Source organism: Erythrolamprus reginae, chromosome 13, assembly GCF_031021105.1.
Source record: "Erythrolamprus reginae isolate rEryReg1 chromosome 13, rEryReg1.hap1, whole genome shotgun sequence".
In the NCBI taxonomy this organism is placed as follows: domain Eukaryota; kingdom Metazoa; phylum Chordata; class Lepidosauria; order Squamata; family Dipsadidae; genus Erythrolamprus; species Erythrolamprus reginae.
Genome location: NC_091962.1, coordinates 15,134,786 through 15,155,576, shown reverse-complemented (window position 1 = coordinate 15,155,576; position 20,791 = coordinate 15,134,786). Strand labels below are relative to the sequence as shown.

The 20,791-nt window shown below is 42.8% G+C and overlaps 1 protein-coding gene across 1 annotated transcript; it reads right to left on the bottom strand.

The window, feature by feature from the left end:
* Positions 1–1,508: 1,508 nt before the first annotated feature.
* Positions 1,509–20,200, bottom strand: LOC139175339 (methanethiol oxidase-like). Its single transcript, XM_070766394.1, has 12 exons — positions 19,759–20,200; positions 13,131–13,184; positions 12,801–12,913; positions 9,168–9,353; positions 8,857–8,977; positions 7,626–7,808; positions 6,149–6,327; positions 4,917–4,995; positions 4,341–4,462; positions 4,147–4,239; positions 3,634–3,752; positions 1,509–3,284 (listed from the first exon to the last, which is right to left on the bottom strand). The coding sequence occupies exons 1-12, from the start codon at positions 19,760–19,762 to the stop codon at positions 3,122–3,124; spliced, it is 1,416 nt and encodes a 471-aa protein (XP_070622495.1). The 5' UTR covers positions 19,763–20,200; the 3' UTR covers positions 1,509–3,121.
* Between the last annotated feature and the right edge of the window lie 591 nt (positions 20,201–20,791).

Below are 20,791 nucleotides of genomic sequence, written 5' to 3'. Positions count from 1 at the left end.
CCCAGACACCGGCACATCACTTCCACTGCTTCGCTGACTGGACATGGGGTGGAGATGTAAAGCTATCATCAGGAATGATCCCTCTGCATTCCCACATTGGACAATGGAGTTAATCTAGGGCTGACATGTGGACTTCAACGTCCAGAATTCCTGAGCTAGCATGATCGGCTCAAGAATTCTGGGAGTTGAAGTCCATAAGTCATAGAAGAGCCAACTTATTTTTATTTATTTATTTGTTTGTTTGTTTGTTTTGTCAAGCGCGTACTGGTGGTATACAAAGATATAATATTTACATACATGATACTAGGGCAAGGGACGGAAGGCACGCTGGTGCACTTATGCATGCCCCTTACTGACCTCTTAGGAATCGGGAGAGATCAACAGTGGACAGTCTAAGGGTAAAGTTTTGGGGGTTAGGATATGATACTACAGAGTCTGGTAGTGAGTTCCAGGCATCAACTACTCGGCTACTAAAGTCGTATTTCCTGCAGTCGAGTTTGGAGCGGTTTACTTTAAGTTTGTATTTGTTGTGTGCTCGTGTGTTGTTGTGGTTGAAGCTGAAGTAGGAAGGACATTGTAGCAGATGATTTTATGTGCTGCGCTTAGGTCGTGTTTAAGGCGACGTAGTTCTAAGCTTTCTAAACCTAGGATTTTAAGTTTAGTTCCCTAGGGTATTCTGTTGCGAGTAGTTGTTTCCCTATTCCTGGGCTAGGTGATCTCAAACGCCCTTTCTCCAACCTTCACGTTCTATGGACTTGGACCGTTCGAAGTTTGATTCATGGAGGAAACCCAACTGGACGATAGCGGTTGGGTGCAGTATTATCTACGGTTGACCTATTCAGATTCCTAAGAGGTCAGTAAGGGGCAACTACAAGTGCACTACAGTGCCTTCTGTTCCCTGTCCTATTGCTCTCCTATATCTCCTATCCCTTTCTTCTATTCCTATATCTCTTCTTCTATTCTTTCATTGATATGTTTTATTCCTATATCTTCTCTTCTATTCTTTCTTAGATATATTTTACTATGAGTATCTCCTCTATAACCTTCATCATGTATTTTACTATGGGTATATAGATATAGACCCACTAAAACCCTCATTGTGTATTGGACTAAATAAATAAGTAAGTAAGTAAGTATGCCTTTTAACACAAAAGGCAGTCTTGCACAATCCAAAGTCACAAAGTAGGTTGTTGAGCTACTGAAGGTGGAACCAAACCGGATTTCTGTAAAGGATTCGGGAGACAATTACTGCTTATTTGGATTTCTGTTTTCTTCTCCGTAGATTAAAGGGCCTAGATGTTTCATAGCTGAAAACGAGAGTGTGAACACCTCCAGGAGCTCTGGGCTACAGACGCTTCACACATTTCGTGAGAAACTCACCTTTGCTAACTGCCCTTAATGTTTATGACCAAAGGGGTGACCCCTGAGGGCTTGTGATGGGCAGGTGGCTTTTAATGGTTATCCCACAGTCAGATTGGAGAGAAAAAATCTGCATAAGCGAGAAAAACTTTGGTCTTGAAATTTATTTAATTTTTTTTTAAAAAAGAAGAGTGAGTAGCAAAGAGAAAGAAAGATATTATTCTATTTCTGAAGCATTATGCCAGAGGGAACATAACACATTTCAAGAATGGTTCTGTTGCTCATTAAATCACAAACAACCCGATCTTCCATGATTTCTGAATCCAAAGACTTGACATTTGCCCCCCACCCCCCAAAAAAATTTCCACGGGATGAGTTTTTATTCCTTCAAATACAGCTAGTGCTTGACTTACAACCATTGGTTTTATTATTATTATTATTATTATTATTATTATTATTATTATTATTATTATTATTATCAATTATATTTGTATGCCACCCCTCTCCGAAGACTCAGGGTGGCTCATAGGATACAATATAAAATAGTGAATACAAAACAAATCTAATTAATTAAAACACTATATAAGCTAAAACCCCAGTACATTAAATTCAATCAAACAATTCAATCACAGCCATACATCACATATATTGGCCAGCGGGCCTGAGATCTAATTGCCCCAAGCCTGGCGACATAAGTGAATCTTAAGACTCTTTCGGAAGGCAAGGAGGGTGGAGGCAGTACGAATCTCCGGGGGGAGCTGATTCCAGAGGGTCGGGCCCCCCACAGAGAAGGCTTTTCCCCTAGGTCCTGCCAAACGACATTGTCTGGTTGATGGGACCTGGAGAAGGCCGACTCTGTGGGACCTAATCGGCTCCTGGGATTCATATGGCAGAAGGTGGTCCCATAAGTAATCTGGCCCGATGCTATGTAGGGCTTTGTAGGTCGTTACCAACACTTTGAATTGTGTCCAGAAACCAATGCAGTTCGCGGAGTGTTGGAGAGAGATGGGTATATCTGGGGAGGCCCATGGCCGCTTGCAGTTTTATTAATGATAGTTCAAAGTTACAATAGCACTAAAAAAAGAGACTTATGACAGATTCTTGCACTTATGACCATTGTTTTATCCTGACGGTCAAGTGATCAGAATTTGGGCACTGGGCAACCAGTTTGAAATTACGATGGTCGCAGCCTCCTGGTTCATGTGATCAATATTTGCGACCTTCCTAACTGGCTTCCAGGAAGTAAGTGGAGGAAATCAGACCAGCAGTGGGTCGCTCCCTATTTGGCCCAGTTCTGTGAACTGGTAGCAGCGATGGTGGGAGGCTCCACCCACCCACCCGGGATGCTTTTGCGCATGTGCAGAAGTGTGAGACATGAGCATGGGCGCGCATTAGAACCCACGACTGAGTCAGACTCATCATGATTGACTTGAATAACCGCAGTGATTTGATTTCATGGGTTTTATGCCCCTAAGAAAATTGCGGGGACAATTATTGCCTAAAATATTTCCTTCTGGGTAAAAACGTGCAATTCCTTAGTTATGCGATGGCGAAAGCGGGGCGAAACTGAGGATGCGGAGATGCTTAAAGTCTTGTGTCAAAAGTGGCGGGGTCAAGACCTGGTCACAGCAAAGAGGATGCGGTAGGTGTGAGCGGCCTCTTGTGGCAGAACAAGGAATTTCCCATCCAGAGGGAACTGCACACAGAAGCAGGCAAGGAAAAAAACCTTAGTCGGCGCGACAGCTTGAAGCTGGGGAAACCATTAGATCCAGATATCAGAGGTGGTGTCGCCGCCCGGATAGCGGATCTCGTGGGCCAGCGCTGGCCCATTTGGCTCTTTCCCAAAATCCACTAAGAACTTTTCATTCACTTTCAAGCCTCCTTTCTTGCTGTCCACATCGATCTGCAGTATGACCGAGCCTTCCCTGGGAGGAGGAAGAGGAGAAGATAAAACAAAATTTTACCATGTGCTTCTTCTGAGGACAACTACAGTTGTGAAATTTGAAGATGGATGGATTCTACCTACTCCGGAAATCGACACCGAAGACACACAAACGTAACTCCCTAGGCTGAAAGAAGAAATGTCTTTTACATTTTATTTAAAGTGTCGTTTTAAATTCCACGCAGATGGCGAATTGAGGCCTAATGATTCTAGCAACCCTTGAAAACAGCACCGGGTTTTATTTCTGCCTGAGGATCTTCCGAGGAACTCGACGGAGGCTCTGTTTCTATTTTGAATAAACGGGGGGAAAAGCGAAGGAAAGGCTCACTTACTTGACCATGTCTGGGTAGAACTGCTTATCCCATCCGCTGTAGAGGGAGGTGCTGGCATACAGCCGTTTTCCATCCAGGCTTAGCTGGATCATCTGGGGGGCACCTTGAACTCTCTTGCCCTGCGAAGGACGAGAAAATGGGCATGACTTAACTCGGGACCCAAGAGGCAGAATTCCCCATGCTGGCTGGAGGATTCTGGGAGCTGAGTTCCACAAACCTTAATGTAGGGTTTCCTGCCTAAAGAGGGGGTTGGACTAGACCTCCAGGGTCCCTTCCAACTTGGTTGTTATTATTAAGTTGCCACGTTTGGACTCCCCTGGACTAGAAGACCTCTGAGGGCCCTTCCAACCCAGTTATGCTTTGTTCTACAAGCCATGAAACTTCCTGCAGAAATTTCTGAACATCCTCTGCACCGTTGTGAAAATGAAATAGAAGGAGACAGAAAAGTTCCCTAGAAGACAGTTAAGCCAGTGACCTAACAAAGAAAATAATCCAGGGGTGGAGAGGACCCACCTTGATGACGAATGCATCTGGCTGGCAGTCCAGTTCTGGGTCATCGATCACTTTGACGGGACCCCCTTTGACAATGCTGCCTCCCAGAAACACCTGCACGGGTGGAGACACGGCTGGGTGGAGGCTGTCCCACATCGCCTGCAGAGTCAGCGACTCTCGGCAGCCATGCACCCCTCCCCTGCCCCAGGATCTACCTGTCCCACCAGCTTGGGCTTCCGACGGTTGGAAATGTCATATTGACGGATATCTCCGTGAAGCCAGTTGCTGAAGTACAGGAAGCGGTCATCCAGGGAGATCAGGATATCGGTGATCAGGCCTACAGGAGAGCTTCGGGTTAACAGGAAGTGGCAAGTTGCAGGCGGAACCAATTTCATCCCTAAATTCCCAGAACCAGATTTGCAAGTATCCGACAGAAATATTGACTTGTTGCATAAAGACCACGTAGTTGGTTGTGTAAGATTGCGCTGAAAGTCATGGCTGAAACATTTGCGGCCTTTACGCAACAGGTCAATATTTCTTCTGTAGCCGCCACTACAAAATCCATGTTGTGTAACCAAGATGGAACCTTGCTAAAGTCACAGCGTTCGCTGAATTAATAAACGATCAAAGGAGTAAATTGAAGAACGGGAAGCATTGGAGATATGACGCTGAAAGTTTATAACAGAGTTTGAATTTAGTCCCAAAACCAAACTTTTAAAGTTGTTATTGATGGAGGAACCCAACTCAGATTGATTACAGAAACAAATCAATATAAAACTTGTTGGACTAGCCTGGCATTTCCGGAAGAAGCCATCCTTCGACTTTCTTGTTGGGAATTTGAATCACCTTCTCTGCTGCCCAAGTTCCTTCCTGAAGGGGGGGGGGAACAGCGAGAAGGGGAGGAGTTAACCTTGGTGTAGCGCAACCCACAGAAACACCTATGCCTTCAGGTCAGGTTAGTTAGCAGTTTGGCTTTAGAGCGTGCCAAGGAACCACTTGCAAAGGGGCAGGTTAGAGATAATGATTTACTCATTATATATATTAATTACCACTCTCTTGCAATTCCGGGCACCGCACGGCAGAGCAAAAACTAAGCACAGAGGTATTATTTATCTGATTTCTTTTGCATGATTTGCCAGTCGAGGTTTGGTGACGCAACGAAGGACCGGAAGGGGTGAATTTGAGGCACGCCTTGGCAATTTGTGTCTCAGGAACTCCTACTTGTGATACGATGGAATTTGGGTGGCCAACTTGACCTTGGCTGAGCTCAGGGAGGTCAGACCTTTTGAATGTTTAGATGAGGTGCCATCCCAAAATCCTAAGGCTGGAGGCTAAAATGGAAATATCCAGAAATATCTTTGGAAGTCAAGTTTGTCTTGAATACAGCGGCCGGCCAGGTCCCACAGAGTCAACCTTCTCAAGGTCCCATTGGCCAGAGTCTTTTCTGTGGTGGCCCCGGCCCTCTGGAACAAACTCCCTCTGGAGATACGTACCACCTCCTCCCTCCTGGTCTTTCGTAAAGCTCTAAAGGCCTAGCTCTGCCGGCAGGCATGGGGGCCGCGAGTGATGAGGTTGTTGTGAATGATGGAATTGGAAGAACCCCATGTATGTGCATGGGGTTCTTAGAATTTTGCTAATTTTCTATATTTCTTTTAAAATAATTAGATTTTTTTGTATTTATTATGTTGCACGCCGCCCTGAGGCGGCATAGAAGTCAAACAAACGAACAAACAGTTAACTAGGTAGCATTTTGAGGTTGCCTTTCTGCATTCCGAACTGCAAAGGAAAACCCTCCAAAAATATGAAAATTGCAAAAAAAAAATTGTGCCTGGCCGGTTTAGCAGCCAGTAGTTCTCAGGACTCTAAAAATTCTAGAGGGCTTACCGCACCCGCTAAGCTCCGGGGTGTTGGTTGTGTGCCTGTGCTCAGTTGTGGGCTTTTCCCACAGGCTTCACTCCGTTCTGCTGTAATTATTCCATTTTTTTTGCTGGTTTCATTTTTGTGTGTGTGTTTTTTTGTTTACCGGGGTCTTGTAGAAACGGTGGATGGCACTGCTGAGGGCACAGCCAATGTACCCCTCGGCTGCATCCGGGTCGTGGAGAAACCGGATCTCCAGCGGGATGGAGTTCTTGCCCACGTCGATGGTCTGGATAAATTTGTGCGTGGTCCAATCCCACACATTGATGTTCCCACCGTAGCAGCCTTTGGAAGTGGGCACGAGGGGAGAAAACAAAGATTATTTTGAGAAAGGAGGGAGAGCGGCGTCTGGTTAGTAGCATGTTTTCTTCGGTGCTCTCTGGCTTGGCTGTTTTCCTGCAGACAGAAACATAATCGGTGCTAGAAGGAGCATTTGTAACAAACCCCACTAGCCCTGAGGATGATACCTAGTTGGGTCGTGAGACGTCTGTAAGAAAACAGCCAACCTCAGAGAGCACCAAGGAGCCTTGGTTTCAATCCAGAGCTACAAATATTCTCCTTTATTGGTAAGTTTTCCTCCTCCATTCATTCCTGGTTGATAATAATATGTGTTTGAGCCACATTAATAGAATAGAATAATAGAACAGAATTGAATAGAATAGAATTCTTTATTGGCCAAGGGTGATTGGACACACAAGGAATTTGCCTTTGGTGCATATGCTCTCAGTGTGCATAAAAGAAAAGAGACATTTGTCCAGAATCAGGAGGTACAACACTTAATGATTGTCACAGGGGTCAATTAAGCAATGGATATATTGAGGAGATTGAAGCATGACGGCCTAAATGATCAGATGTAATAAGAAAAGAAGCAGCTAAAAGAAATTGCATTAGTTAATAGCTTTTTAAATGCATATAAGAAATTTGAATAATTAGCTTTTATCCAGATGTTAAAAGTACAGGAGGTAGCACTGGGACGGATTATGAACACCCAATTTAAAAATGTTATTGTATTGTATTTTAAGATTGATGGTATATTATATTGCATATGTGATTGGAGTGGAGAAAAAAAATTTATTGGTTAAAAAAAAAAAAGCAATGAGGAAACAATATTGATATTGATATTAAAAATCAATACAGGTCCTCAATGGAAGGCAGTTCCATTGGCCTGTGTAATTTCACAAGTATGTGTGTGTGCACACCACAACATTTCCTCTGGATTTCATACAGAGGCCAACTGGACAAACTCCACCGAAGAGCTAATAACTTAGTCCCACTGATTGAGAAATTGGCCTCCTTCCTTCTGTAGCTCTTGGCTGCTTTCTGGCCCCTCTTTGTCTACAAGACCCTATCACGGGTCTTCTTAAACATCTCATTGGTGGGAAGAGATGCTGCCTTGAGTCTCATTGGCCCTCAGACCTCAATTCCCGCCTAGCTTCGCCTCTTCTCCAATCCTTATTCTAGACCTCAACTCCGTCTTCTCGATCTTCCCTGACCCAACAGCCTGATCCGAGGATACTCGGTGCCTGTGGAACTCCTGGAAGAAGCCTCTTGGGAGCAGGGATAGCCGGGAGCTGACCTCTCACCTTTTTCCAAATCTGCTGGGTTAAACCCACCGGCGAAGCACTTGGGCGCTCCCCACTCCGTGCTCATCAAGACGTTGTGTCTGGGCTGGTACCAGAAATCGTAGCCGAAATTGGGGACTTTGGTGCCTTTTTCCCAGTTGCCCTTCACCTCAAAGGTCTCTCCGTCCAGCAGCACAAAGCCCCCTGCGAGGGAAAACAAAACGGGGTTTATTCAATTGATTTGCCACACATGAATATATCAATCTTAGCATTCAAGATTGCATTAAACGGACAGAAATTCTTTCTATGTTCTCGGAACAACAAGCGAACATCATAGTTCCTCCCGGAGCCAGTCAGCGATTGCAGAAAGCTGAGACAACTTCTGCATCTGATTTCTCCCACTCAAATGTTCTCCGATAGGGAGCGGGAGGCTGCTCCCCAAGTTCAGACCAGTTGCTTCTAATGGAATTGTCCATTTCTGCTGCAGAGAATTCAGCTTCATCCTCTCTCTCAGCCCTAGCCACCCACCTCACAGGGTTGTTGCTCAGGGGTGGGTGCTAACTTAATTTGCTGACGGTTTGCTTCCTCCTGCGCTGCATAAATGTGCTTCGTGGGCGCATGGGTGCTTTGTGTGCATGCACGCATGCGCAGTGCTGAAAAAATCCTCCCAAAATAAAAAAAGGGAAAAGCAAAATGGCAACCCATGCGCAGTGATGAAAAGTCGTCTTCTGCACATGCTCAGAAGGAAAAAAAAAAAAAAAAAGAAGATGGCAGCACCCATGGACCAGCACCAACCGAACTGGTTCCGTGACGTTATGGTGATGTCACCAAAGGTGAATGGGTCCCAACCAGGAGGAACCTACCTCTGCTGGGAAAATAGGAAGACAATGGAATGGAATACAGAACAGAATAGAATATAGAACAGAACAGGAATAAAACAATAATGGAATGGAAAGTAATGGAAAAGAGGAAGACAAAGGAATAGTATAGAATGGAATGGAATAAATAGAATAAGGATAAAACATGAATAGGACAGAACAGAACAATATGGAATGGAATGGAATAGAATACAGAACAGAAAATGGCAGGGGGCGGGACTAGATGACCTACAAGGTCCCTTCCAACTCTGTTAATCCAGAATACTGTATTATCCAAGTGTGATTGGACCCACCTAAAGAGCATCAGATATGTCAGCCACCTTGAGTCATTTATAATAAAGGCAGAATTAAGAAGAAACATGAAAAAGACCTGCCTTTCCCATTGCCAGAAGGGTCGGCCATCGTGCTGATCATGATCTCGCCATTCCCCAGGCAATGCGAGGTGTGAGGATTTGCCAAGTTACACTTCCAGTAGAGATCGATGGGCTCGACAACCTGCAAGGCAAGAGATGAGGATGGGCAGATGGAGCGTGGAGAGATATGCCCAGCCCTGCACCAGCCAAGCTTAGCGCAGTGTGAGAAACCGGATGTGTCGGTTCCGAGGACAAAGAGAAGAGAAGGAAGGTGGTTCTGCGAAACCCCCTTCGGAGGGGCCTCCTCAGCACCAGCTGGACCTGGCGTGTACCTTATGGATCCTGGGAGCCCTCAAGTCGGTCCCGGTGTCAATCACGTAAATCCTGGACGAGATCAGGCTGGGAAGAATTAGACGGTTGCGCTTCTTGGTGGTGTCTCCAAAGCAGCTGCTACAGGCGTTCCAGCCAGAATGGTGCAGCTCGTCGTTAACGTTGGGCATCGGCAGGCGGTGGATGACCTATGGGGTGGCAGAACCCACTTGGGACTTTGGACAGGTTCTCAAAGAGCTAGTGCCCCTTCCCCTGCGCTCTTTCTGGAGTCTTTTTTTACATTTTGGCGACCAAAAGTGTATCAAGTGAGGTCTTACGTAGCCCATAGTTCTCGACTTGTGTTATTTCTCGGCTTAACATCATGTCTTGCAATGCTTTATTCTTCTCTCCGCATCCCCCAAATTATTTTAATCAACCCCTTGGGTCTCCAACCTTGGCATCTTTTTAAGACCTGTGGCAGTGGTGGGATTTGAAAATTCAAAACAATGTTCTTTATAATGAAAATTCACTTAAACCAAGCCCTCTTTTGGTATAGCAAAGAACACTCGTCTCCAAACAAACTGGTAATTTGTACAAGTCCCTTATCAGTTCTGTGATACTTAGCTTGCAGCTATGAGGCAATTCACAGTCCTTCTTCTTTCACAAAGTGAAACACACTTTGCTCTGGGTTAGTTTCAAAGCGGGGAAAAATCAGCACACAAAAGGTCAAAGTCAGCAAGGCAGGCACGAAACACAATGATCAGATAATCCTCCACAATGGCCAAACCCACAGGCTGCTATTTATAGCAGCCTCACTAATGACCACAGCCCCACCCAACCACAGGTGGCCTCATTTTCTTTGATAATAATCTCTCAGTTCTTGCTGCCTATGCATCGCTCTCCGCATGCGTGGCTGTATCATTAACTCTTGTTCCGAATCCAAGGAGGAGCCAGATAATTGATCTCCTTCTGAGCTGTCTGCCCCACTCTCCTCCTCCCTGTCACTCATGTCTTCTTGGTCAGAGGAGCCTTCATCAGCAGATTCCACCGGGGGCAAAACAGGCCTGCAGCATGTGGATGTCTCCCCCACACCCACAGTCCTTGGGGCAGGAGCAGGGCCAGAGCTAACCACAACACACTGAGAAACAAGACTTGAAGTGAATCAGCTAATGGACACATGCACACAAGTAAACAAGTGAGTTAACCACGTGATTTACTGGCACATGTTGCTGGGCAGTAGAAGGTGGTTGGGGGTGGGTGTTGTGGACATTTTTCTTTTGCAACCCTGCATTATTCACGCCCCAACGCATGCAGTAACTCCTGCGGTTTTCCAATTTCTAAATTGTTTGAAAAAGGGTTGTTGGTCTTTGGGGCCATAACTATTAGCCAACGTTTTTAGGAATGCAGAACTTGGGGATAAATTGTAAGAATATATGTATTGTAGGACTAAAGTGGGATGGTAAATATAAAAAAAGATTACACGAGCGATTAAAAAAAATGTACTACCGATTTTTTTTTCTGACAGGGCTGAAGAAATGAATTTAATGGATGTGCAGAAGGCATTAAATCCTAAGATAAATATATATACTTTTTATTCAAACCCCCATAAATCCTTTTGGAGAATAGATATGATAAGGGCCAATAAAGAACTAAGTAAAATGGCAGATAAAGTCAAGATCAATCCAAACATATATGGGCAGACCATAATCCCCTGAAGATAACATGGAAAGGACAAAAAAAAGAAACGTAGAAGGTGGACCATGAATCTGCAGATACTACAGGAAGATACCTTCAGAGTATTAAAAAGGAATTGACTTTATTTCTCGATATAAATAAAAAACAACATAGCTCTTTACAAAATTTATGGGATACCCAAAAAGCTTCTACAAGAGTAACAATAGTGTACAGGTCAAAAACGAGAAAAAAAATATAAAAACAACAGGATATGTTATAACAAAATAATACCTTATATCTTAATAAAAATAACAGGATACCTTATAACAAAAGGGACCTTGGAGGTCTTCTAGTCCACTTTACACCCTACACTACTTCAAACAGATGGTTGTCCAACATCTTAAAAATTTCCAGTGTTGGAGCATTCACAACTTCTGTTCCACGGATTAATTGTTCTAACTGTCAGGAAATTTCTCTTAATGAAAGAAATAGATCAACTAGAAAAGAATCTTCAAATTAAACCAAGCGATGAGGAAATTGTCCCATCATTAGCCTTGAGTGAACACAAATTGAACTTAATAGAGCAAGCAGAATATGTAAATAACATTAAACAGATGAATCAACACCTTTCTGAAAACGCCAATAAGTTCGGAAGGCGGCTGGCATACAAATTAAGAAAGGAAAAAGAAAATAGGATAATTCAACACCTGCAAGATGAAGGAGGGAATTTGCAAATAAGGAAGAAGAAATTCAGAAGGTTGTAATTAATTACGTTGAGAACCTATACAGACAGGAGGAAATTGATTGAGGAAAAAAAATGGTTATTTAAAAGGATCCAAGATAATATTGGAAGGAGAAAAAAAAGATTATTTTAAAGAATCCAAGATAATATTGGAAGAAGAAAAAAAGATTATTTTAAAGAATCCAAGATAATATTGCAAGAAGAAAAAATTAATAAAGAGATAAAGGTAAATGAATTAAGAGAAGCAATGCAAAAACAGAAAAACAATAAAACGTTGGGCCAAGGTGGTATACCAAGCGAGATGTATAAAAATACACAGGAATGAATAGAACCAGCACTGATAAAACTTTATAACAAAGTGTTATTAGATGCGTGCATTAAAATACTGTACTTAAGAAAGCAGGTACAGATGAAAGTCAAATCCAAAACTATAGGCCAATTTTGAGGTTATCTCTCCCTGCCCCCCTCGTAAAGATAAATGTGGGGATTGTGAAATGGGTTTGCACGGTGTGTCAATCAAGAATGCAGGATCTCCAATAAGTAACCACAAAAATTCTCATCAGCAGGAAAAGTCCGCGGTTTAAGATTTAACAGCTGTTCGAATTCGGCAACTGCTGGGCCAGTTGTCCTGGGTAAATCCTGAGGGGCTGCAACCCCCCAGGTTGATCCAAGAAAGAAGGAAAGGAAGCGATTGGCATTTGATCCAAAAGGAGACCCTCTCCGCTTGGGATTTTAGGCAGCAAAAAAAAGGCAACTGCAGGGTTCGTCCCCGACAGATTGCAGGGAAGAGAATTGTTTTCTCTCAGCTTTTGAAGGAACCACCAAGTATCTGGAGATACTTTGCTATACCAGGCAGCAATTTCTTCCTGATAATGTGGAATTAAACCTTGAGAATTCTGGGTTCCCCCACACCCCTAAGGCTTGATGGACAGAGAGTCATTTAAAAGCCCAGGTGCACTCAGATTCTTTCTAAGATTTAATATATATTTTCCCCAAAAAGCAGCATTCGAAGCAAGGCGAAAACCAGCAGTTCACCTCTGTGAATCTGCCAAGCATTTAAAAAACAAGGCATCCTACCTGCGCTGGGTAGAGAGATCAAGTCATCCCAAAGTACCTTCCCCATCTTGGGAATTGCTTTGCTCAAAGCTTTCCCGTTTGCCATGATTAGGATACTGAGCTGTTGTTAAGATAAACCAGCTTTCAACTTAAGCTTTGAGCCCAAATACTGAATTAAACCTACTTGGCAATAAGTCTTGGATTTGGGGTCCACATCCACCGTAGCCAAATAATCTGGTTTTTTGTTTCCGGTGTTTCGGTAGATGCAAGGCAGATAGACAATCTCTTCCCGTGGCCCTTTGGGAGGAAAGGTTGAGTCAGTTGCAGAAAGGAAAAATTACCTATATGTTGCATATAACTTTGAACGATCGCTAAATGAATGATGGTAAGTCTGGAATTGCCTGTAATTGGGTCAGGTTCTGTGCAAGGCAAATATTGAGGGTATACAATGATTATCTGAGAGTTATTTCATTGTAGGACATACACACACACACACACAAAAGTGTTTCCTCACCTTTCATTGCATCCAGGGGAGTTTTGTATCCCGGCCCACACTCTCCGCATTTTGCTGAAATTCAAAATGGACAAGAAGAAAGTTTAAAGCACATAAGAGTTTTCGGAGAAGGGCAGCATACAAATCTAACTAATAATAGTAATAATAATAATAGTAGTAATAATATAATACACCAGACATTGTGATCATGGAGAAAAAGAAAGTATGGATCATCGACATTGCAATCCCAGGAGACAGCAGAATTGAGGAGAAGCAGCGAGAGAAATTAGTGAAATAAGAAGATCTAAAATTGAGCTGCAATGACTCTGGCATATGTCAGTGAAAGTGGTCCCAGTGGTACTTGGCACGCTGGGCGCAGTGCCAAAGGATGTCAGCGGACATTTGAAAACCATTGGAATTGACAAAATCCATCTGTCAATTGCAAAAGGCCGCTTTACTGGGATCGGCAAACGTAATTTGCCGCTACATCACGTAGTCTTAGGTGCTTGGGAAGCGCCTGACGGGATGAAATACGAAATCCAGCATAGTGATCTCGTTTGCTGTGTTGTATTGACATAATATAATTATTAATAATTATCTAATTATTATTAATAATAATATAATTATTAATTATCTAATAATAATAATAGGTACACATGCATATGTCAGCACGAGATTTGGTTTCTGCGCATGTGCTGGAAGCAAAATCTTATGCTCGCACGAGAGAGTTTTCACTGGTTTTCGCCAATTTTCACTGGTTTTCACCAATTCCTTTGCAGAAAACCCCACCAAAAATTGGCAAAATCTCATGCACAAGCGTGTCCTCATGCGAGATTTCACTTACAGCGCATGCAGAGAAGCATGCGCAGGTATGCATGTGCATGCATTGATGCGGAGAAACATGCGCATTTCCGTTACCACACTACAGGGTGCGTTTCAAAAGTAATGAATTTTTTAAAAAAGTAATTTATTGAACAGATTTGCACAAACACTTAAAATTCTTCAAAGTCCTGTCCTTGGCCTCTACACGTTTTTTCCAGCGACTCTGCCATGACCAGTACGCACCCTGGAAGGCGTCTTTGTGGACCTCTTGCAAGGTCTTCGTCATGGCTGATTGGATCTCTTCTATGGACGAAAAATGTGCCTTGCCACAACACGTTACGACTACGAGTCCGCAAGTTCCTGGCCAAACACCAGGTGCAAACGCTGCCCCACCCTCCCTATAGTCCTGACGTCGCCCCAGCAGACTTCTTTTTGTTCCCTCAGATTAAGGCAGCCCTGAAAGGAACCCATTTTTCATCCATAGAAGAGATCCAATCAGTTGTAATCCAATTACTTAAAAAGAGTTGCATTACTTTTGGAACGCACCCTGTATACTGTGGCCTGTGACTTTGGGGCCACCAGTGTGGGAAAGATGCCGTCCTTTTCTGGACCGCTCTTCCGTGTGAGTGGGGGAACTTTGGCTCAGGATTTGCCGCCGCGTGACTGTTCCACCTTCAACGCAAGGCAGAGAGGGGAAACGGCACGGAGGAGCAATTCCACGGGGACCTTCCGAATCCAGCCTCCCCCGCAGAAAAATTCTGGCCCTGAGCTGAAGTCATGGAACAGTCGTGGAATTTTGCAACAGATGCAGCCAGTCTTCAGAGGGAAGTTGTGCACTGCTGAACCCTCCCTTGTCATAAATTTTATTTTCGAGCGTAAATAGTGGGAAGAAGAACATTTCACAAGCCCGCTTGGGCAACTGCCCAGTTGCTGTTGCTGCTGCTGCTGTCACGCATGTGGTGGGACTGTCCCAAAGACCCTTTGGTGGGTAATTGCAAAACGATTGCAGTTGTCCGTTCCTCACGGAATGCTTTCTGAATGTTTGGGACTTATCTCTCTAAATTCCCAACAAGGACCCGGGGAAGTTGGTCATTTTATGACCTAATGGAGAAACTGCACGATATCCCGAGTCTTGAGACTGGACATTTTGTCCCAGATACAGACATGTACTTACCTCACCGGTCTATTTATATTGCATTGTCTGCTTTATTTCTGCACATCTGGAGGTCAGGGGCTGGGCCCTCACCTCTTGCAAAACCCTTCAAGTGACTGATGAGTCTTTCACACACTTTTTTTTCGTTCTGTTGATTCTGTTGCAACAGTGCAATATAGCCGTGATTTGCCATACTGGCCTGTTTGATTTAATAGGTAATATATTAAGACGCAGACAAAGAAAAAAAAATTATGACCCTCGAATGGCTTTATGGCCGTTGAGGATGGATTGAGATCATCACCAATGGGGATGAACTCGGCTTCATCGGTTGAGTTTACAGTTCATCGTGCTAAGGTTGCCTATGTTTTATTGGGCTTCAGCATCTGCAAAACAGTCAGTTAAGGTTCGTTGCACACAAACCACGAATTAAACAAGCCATTGTATAAACCCAGCCACCATATTTTAAAGGAAGCCAGGAGACCGTTGGCTGCAGACTTTGCATTCCATGCCTCTGTTCCTGTAATTTAATCTGCCGCCGCGAGTAAATTATGGTTTTTAAATTGGATGGACTTCCTAATCGAAGCTTATGCGAGATAAGTAGATGTTGCTGATCAATTTCTCTGGAAACTGAGTTAGAGGAGGTCTCCTGAGTCTATCTTGCAGCAACAGTAGCCATATTAATTGGCTTATTTGACGTGATTGAGTGGATCCCGGAGTTGGGGAAATGCCATAGCTGAAAACCTTCTGTCGAGGAGAATCAAGCAAATTTATGTGTGGGTTTGGCTGTAGAGTGTTGGGTGTGTTGGGTGGAAGCTGAAAGGATCAAAGTAACGGTCACTTTCTGATATACAATTATATATCCATTATAGAGTTTGTTAACCTACTGCCTGTCATACCTCTTTACACTTCTTATATCTTGGTCAAATGGTTTCCAGTCCATAAATTGAATTAGTTCATCTTAGGAGTTGGTGATTTTGTTGCAATAGAGCACACAACACATACAAAACATAGAAGGTTGATGGCAGAAAAAGACCTCATGGTCCATCTAGTCTGCCCTTATGCTATTTCCTGTATTTTATCTTAGGATGGATATACAGTGGTACCTCTACTTAAGAACTTAATTCGTTCCGTGACCAGGTAGAAAAGTTTGGAAGTAGAAGCAATTTTTCCCATAGGAATCGATGTAAAAGCAAATAATGCGTGCAAACCTATTAGGAAAGAAATAAAAGCTCGGAATTTGGGTGGGAGGAGGAGGAGGAAGAAGAGGAGGAGGACAGTTGCTTCCCAGAGCGAAGGGAGTGTTTCTTTTCTCTGGGCTCTGGCAGAGGTTTATTCCCTCTCCAAGCGCCCAGGGAAAGGAAAATGCTTCGTTCTCTCTGGGCTGCCAAAGTCTCCTTAAGCGCCACCGAAAGGCTCCTCTGGCAGCCCAGAAAAGCCCGAAATGGCCGGGATTAAAGAAGGAATGGCAGGAAACTGGCCGGGCTTTCGTGCCGCTCTCAAATTTCCTGGGAAATTTTTCCGGGCTCGGGTTTTTAAGTAGAATATGGTTCTTAAGAAGAGGCAAAAAAATCTTGAACATCCGGTTCTTATCTAGAAAAGTTCTTAAGCAGAGGTGTTCTTAGGTAGAGGTACCAATGTATGGACAAACTTAAAGTAAACCGCTCTAAACTCAACTGCAGGAAATACGATTTTAGTATCCAAGTAGTTGATGCATGGAACTCACTACCAGACTCTGTAGTATCATCTCCTAACCCGCAAAACATTACCCTTAGACTGTCCACTGTTGGCCTGATTCCTAAGAGGTCAGTAAGGGGCGTGCATGAGTGCACCAGCCTGCCTTCCATCCCCTGTCCTAATGTTTCTCTTACTAGAATCATGTATATAAATATTATTATATCTTTGTAGACCACCAGTACGTACTTGACAAAACAAATAAAACATTTTGTTTAATTTTTTAGCAACCCAAATTCTACCCATCTTGTGCAACACCAGTAGCACAGGGGTAATTTCTCCTTGTTTAAATTCATTAACAAAGATTTCTTATTGCATAAGGCCAAGATGTCAAGGTTAGCTCCCTTATCTCATTTTATTTACTCAGCTTATACACCCACTTTCTACGAAGCAAGTTCTCAAGCCAGCTAACAAAATTGAAAGAAAACCAAGATTCAGGAAAATTAGATGCATAAATTAAAAGCAACATGGGATCGATGTTCAGTGAGATCCTGTCTTTCTTTGAGCCAGGTGGATGGAGGGGCTTAAAGAACCAGGAGACTGGGAGTTCTAGTCTTAACTCAGACCCGAAGCCAGCTGGGTGATTTTGGGCCGATTGCTCCCTTTCACCCTAAGGAAGAAGAAAATGACAAAGCATTTTGGAAAATATTTCCTAGACAACTACGAGAACGTGTCCAGGTAGTTGCCAGATGTTAAAGTTGATTTGAAGGCCGCACGTTTAATTTGAATGGTTCAGCAACATCTGGAAGGACAGGTAGGAATTACACCAAGGATGTTTTTTCAATTCTTTGACCATTCATTTCCCCCCCTTATAATAACCCAGTGAGGTTGAGAGTGACCCATGGACCTAAAATCACCTAGTTAATTGCAAGATTGAGTATTGATAGCACATTGGTCGCTCATTCCCTCTATTGATGGGTACTTTAAACGAAATCCTTTTTCACCTTTATACACTACTTCTTTCTGCTTGACTGCTCATTTCTCTTTGCTAAAGGCTTATATAAACAGTCTTATATTTATTCAAAAGCCAATCGCAGTAGGTGTTTCCATGAAAGACCTTTTATGGCACAATTTCCTTCGCTTGTTCACCGCTTTGACGGTGGTGGTGGGATTGGGAAGAGGGCTAAATATTCTCTCCAGGTTCTGAAAGTGGCTTTGAATCATTTCCTAACACAAAAAGCAATCGCTCTTAAGAGGGAAAGACGGAACGATAATAGTACTCAGAGCTGTTTTTTAGACCAGCTTCTCCCATTCTTCTCATATGTTGCTTTGAACCCAACTAAGAGAGTTAAAAGGCAAAGTAGAGAGAGATTTTATACAATTTCTTGCTAAAGGCAGGGTCCTCCTGTCATTGTTTAGCCATTGCTGAAGGAGCTGTCCTGGGGATTTTGGGGGCAGAAGGTACAACAGTGGTTTGGAAATTCTAGAGGACACCAGACATCGGAAGTAAAGAAGTTAAATTTCAAAATAATAATAAAAAGACGCGCCAACATGCAGATAAACCTGTTTCAAACATAATCGGAACTGCGGGTGCTAAGCCAAAGTGCTTATCCAAGACAATAGGGGATTCCAAGCGTAAAAGCAGAGGATCAAATAGTGCAAAAACATAGTATCAAATCCCAGATTTTTTTTCTGTGCTGCAAAGAGCAGAATCCTAAGTACTAAAGTATTTTTTTTACTGAAAGAGTAGTAGATGCTTGGAACAAACTCCCAGCAGACGTGATTAATAAATCCACAGTAACTGAATTTAAACATGCCTGGGATAAACATAGATCCATTGTAAGATAAAATACAGGGAATAGTACCAGGGCAGACTAGATGGACCAGGGGGTCTCTTTCTGCCGTCAGTCTTCTATGTTTCTATGTATACATCTTTGGAAATAAACGTGTGAGTTATTGGGATCCTATTGCAATAAGAATGGATTTTCTTAGCCATAGCTTTTACAGCCCTCTCTTAAGTGGTTTACAGAGTCAGCATATTGCCCCCAACAACCTGGGATTTTCTTAGCAATTTGGACTTTTAAGAACTTTCCCTGGACAAAACACCCTCTAAGAAAGAAATGCTGCTAAAACAGAAGAAGTTCTGAAATCTCATCCGGCACTTTGCGTTTCAAAAGCTAAACTCCCTGAAGGTTGGGGTGCACTTTTTCTTTTTTTAAAATAAAGTTTATTAATTAACAAGGGATAAATGGGGGGAAGGAAAGGAGGGGGGGGGACATAAATTCGAAATGGGTAAGGGTATTTATCACATGATATTATATTTCATAATACATGTAACAAAATGGAACAGAATTTCAATATTCACATTTGTATCTTATTTCTATAAATAATTCATTTATCTATCTTATCGTATTAATTAAAGCTCATAAGAATAATAAGTATTAGTAAGAGTAGTAAAAGACTTATTTGTAGAAAGGTAAGTAGAAAAATAGGATTAGATTTATATGAAATATTGCGCAAAGGACAAGTATATTAAAAGAATGAAGAGGGAATCTACATAAGTAGCAGACATCAGGAAATACGACTAGGTGTATTGATATATTATTGGGTGTATCAGTAATATTTCGGTAGAAAAGGAAAAGAAGTGAATAGAGAAAATAAGATATATTTATTATCTATGTAGTAAGTGTTGAAAAAGAAAAGAGGTAAAGCTTAATTAATCTGAGATAAAGTAATGGTTTAAAGTATACCTGTATTAAAGTTGACACCTCAAGCCATTTGCATCTAAAACTGCTTTTCTGACGTTCCCCCCCCCACATGCATGTTAAAATAGTGACCATTATCTCTTCCTTTCCCACATGCACAAGTGTTAAAATAGTGACCATTATCTCTTCCTGAGCTTCTACACTGAGAAAGTCTGAACTATGAAGGAAACCCTACATTAATGACGGCTGTTTCTGTAGCTGAATAAAAGAATGTGGCCTCTGTCTTGTCTTGGCTTACCCATGGTGGTGGATTCGGATTCTTCCTGTTCTCTTCCCTCCAAATTCTGAACTCTGACCAACGGAGAGGATCCTGCAGACCAGAGGCAAGAGGTTTTTTTCCTGGAGGAACATATATCTCTCTATTTCAGTGGGTGGAGAAGAGGCGTGCTTGGTAGGCGGACTATTGCAAACCGCGGAGCAAATCCCAGATGGGGAGGGCTGTATTTTAAGTACAAAATTGATTGTTTTTCCCCCTAAGCTGTCTCGATTTCTTTCTTGAAAGATCTGGTTCCTTGCCTGGTTTATAGTTGATCGTCTCATCTTTTAGCTTTGCCAGACAGAAAATCCCCCTCTGTTTTCTTCTGGAGTGCAGAGAGAAGCAAACTGCTGGCTGGATTTGGTGTTTCCAAGAGCGTGTCGGAGCCCAGCATAGGCATGATAACAATTATAGCTTTGAAACTGACAGACAGCGGAGATCGGGCAACTCATTTGCTTTCCTGTCAAGTAGCTGTTGGTGGAGATAGTTGAAAGACCGAAAGCTTCAGCCTTTAGTTGAAAGTACCGTTAGGAACGCCTTTCTTATTTATTTTATTTATTTATTTTGTCCAATACATAATACACATTGAAGAGAAAGATCTGTAATAATATAAGTAAAGAAAAGAATAGAAGAAAAGATATAAAAGTATAGGTGAACATATTTGAAAGGAAGAAAAGATAAATGAGATAAGGAGAGACAATTGGACAGGGAACAGAAGGCACGCTGGTGCACTTATGCACGCCCCTTACTGACCTCTAAGGAACCTGGAAAGGTCAGTCGTGGATGGTCTAAGGGAGAAATGTTTGGGGTTAGGGGATGACACTACTGAGTCAGGTAATGAGTTCCACGCTTCGACAACTCGGTTGCTGAAGTCATATTTTTTACAGTCAAGTTTGGAGCGGTTAATATTAAGTTTGAATCTGTTGCATGCTCTTGTGTTGTTGCGGTTGAAGCTGAAATAGTCATTGACAGGTAGAACGTTGCAGCATATGATCTTGTGGGCAATACTTAGATC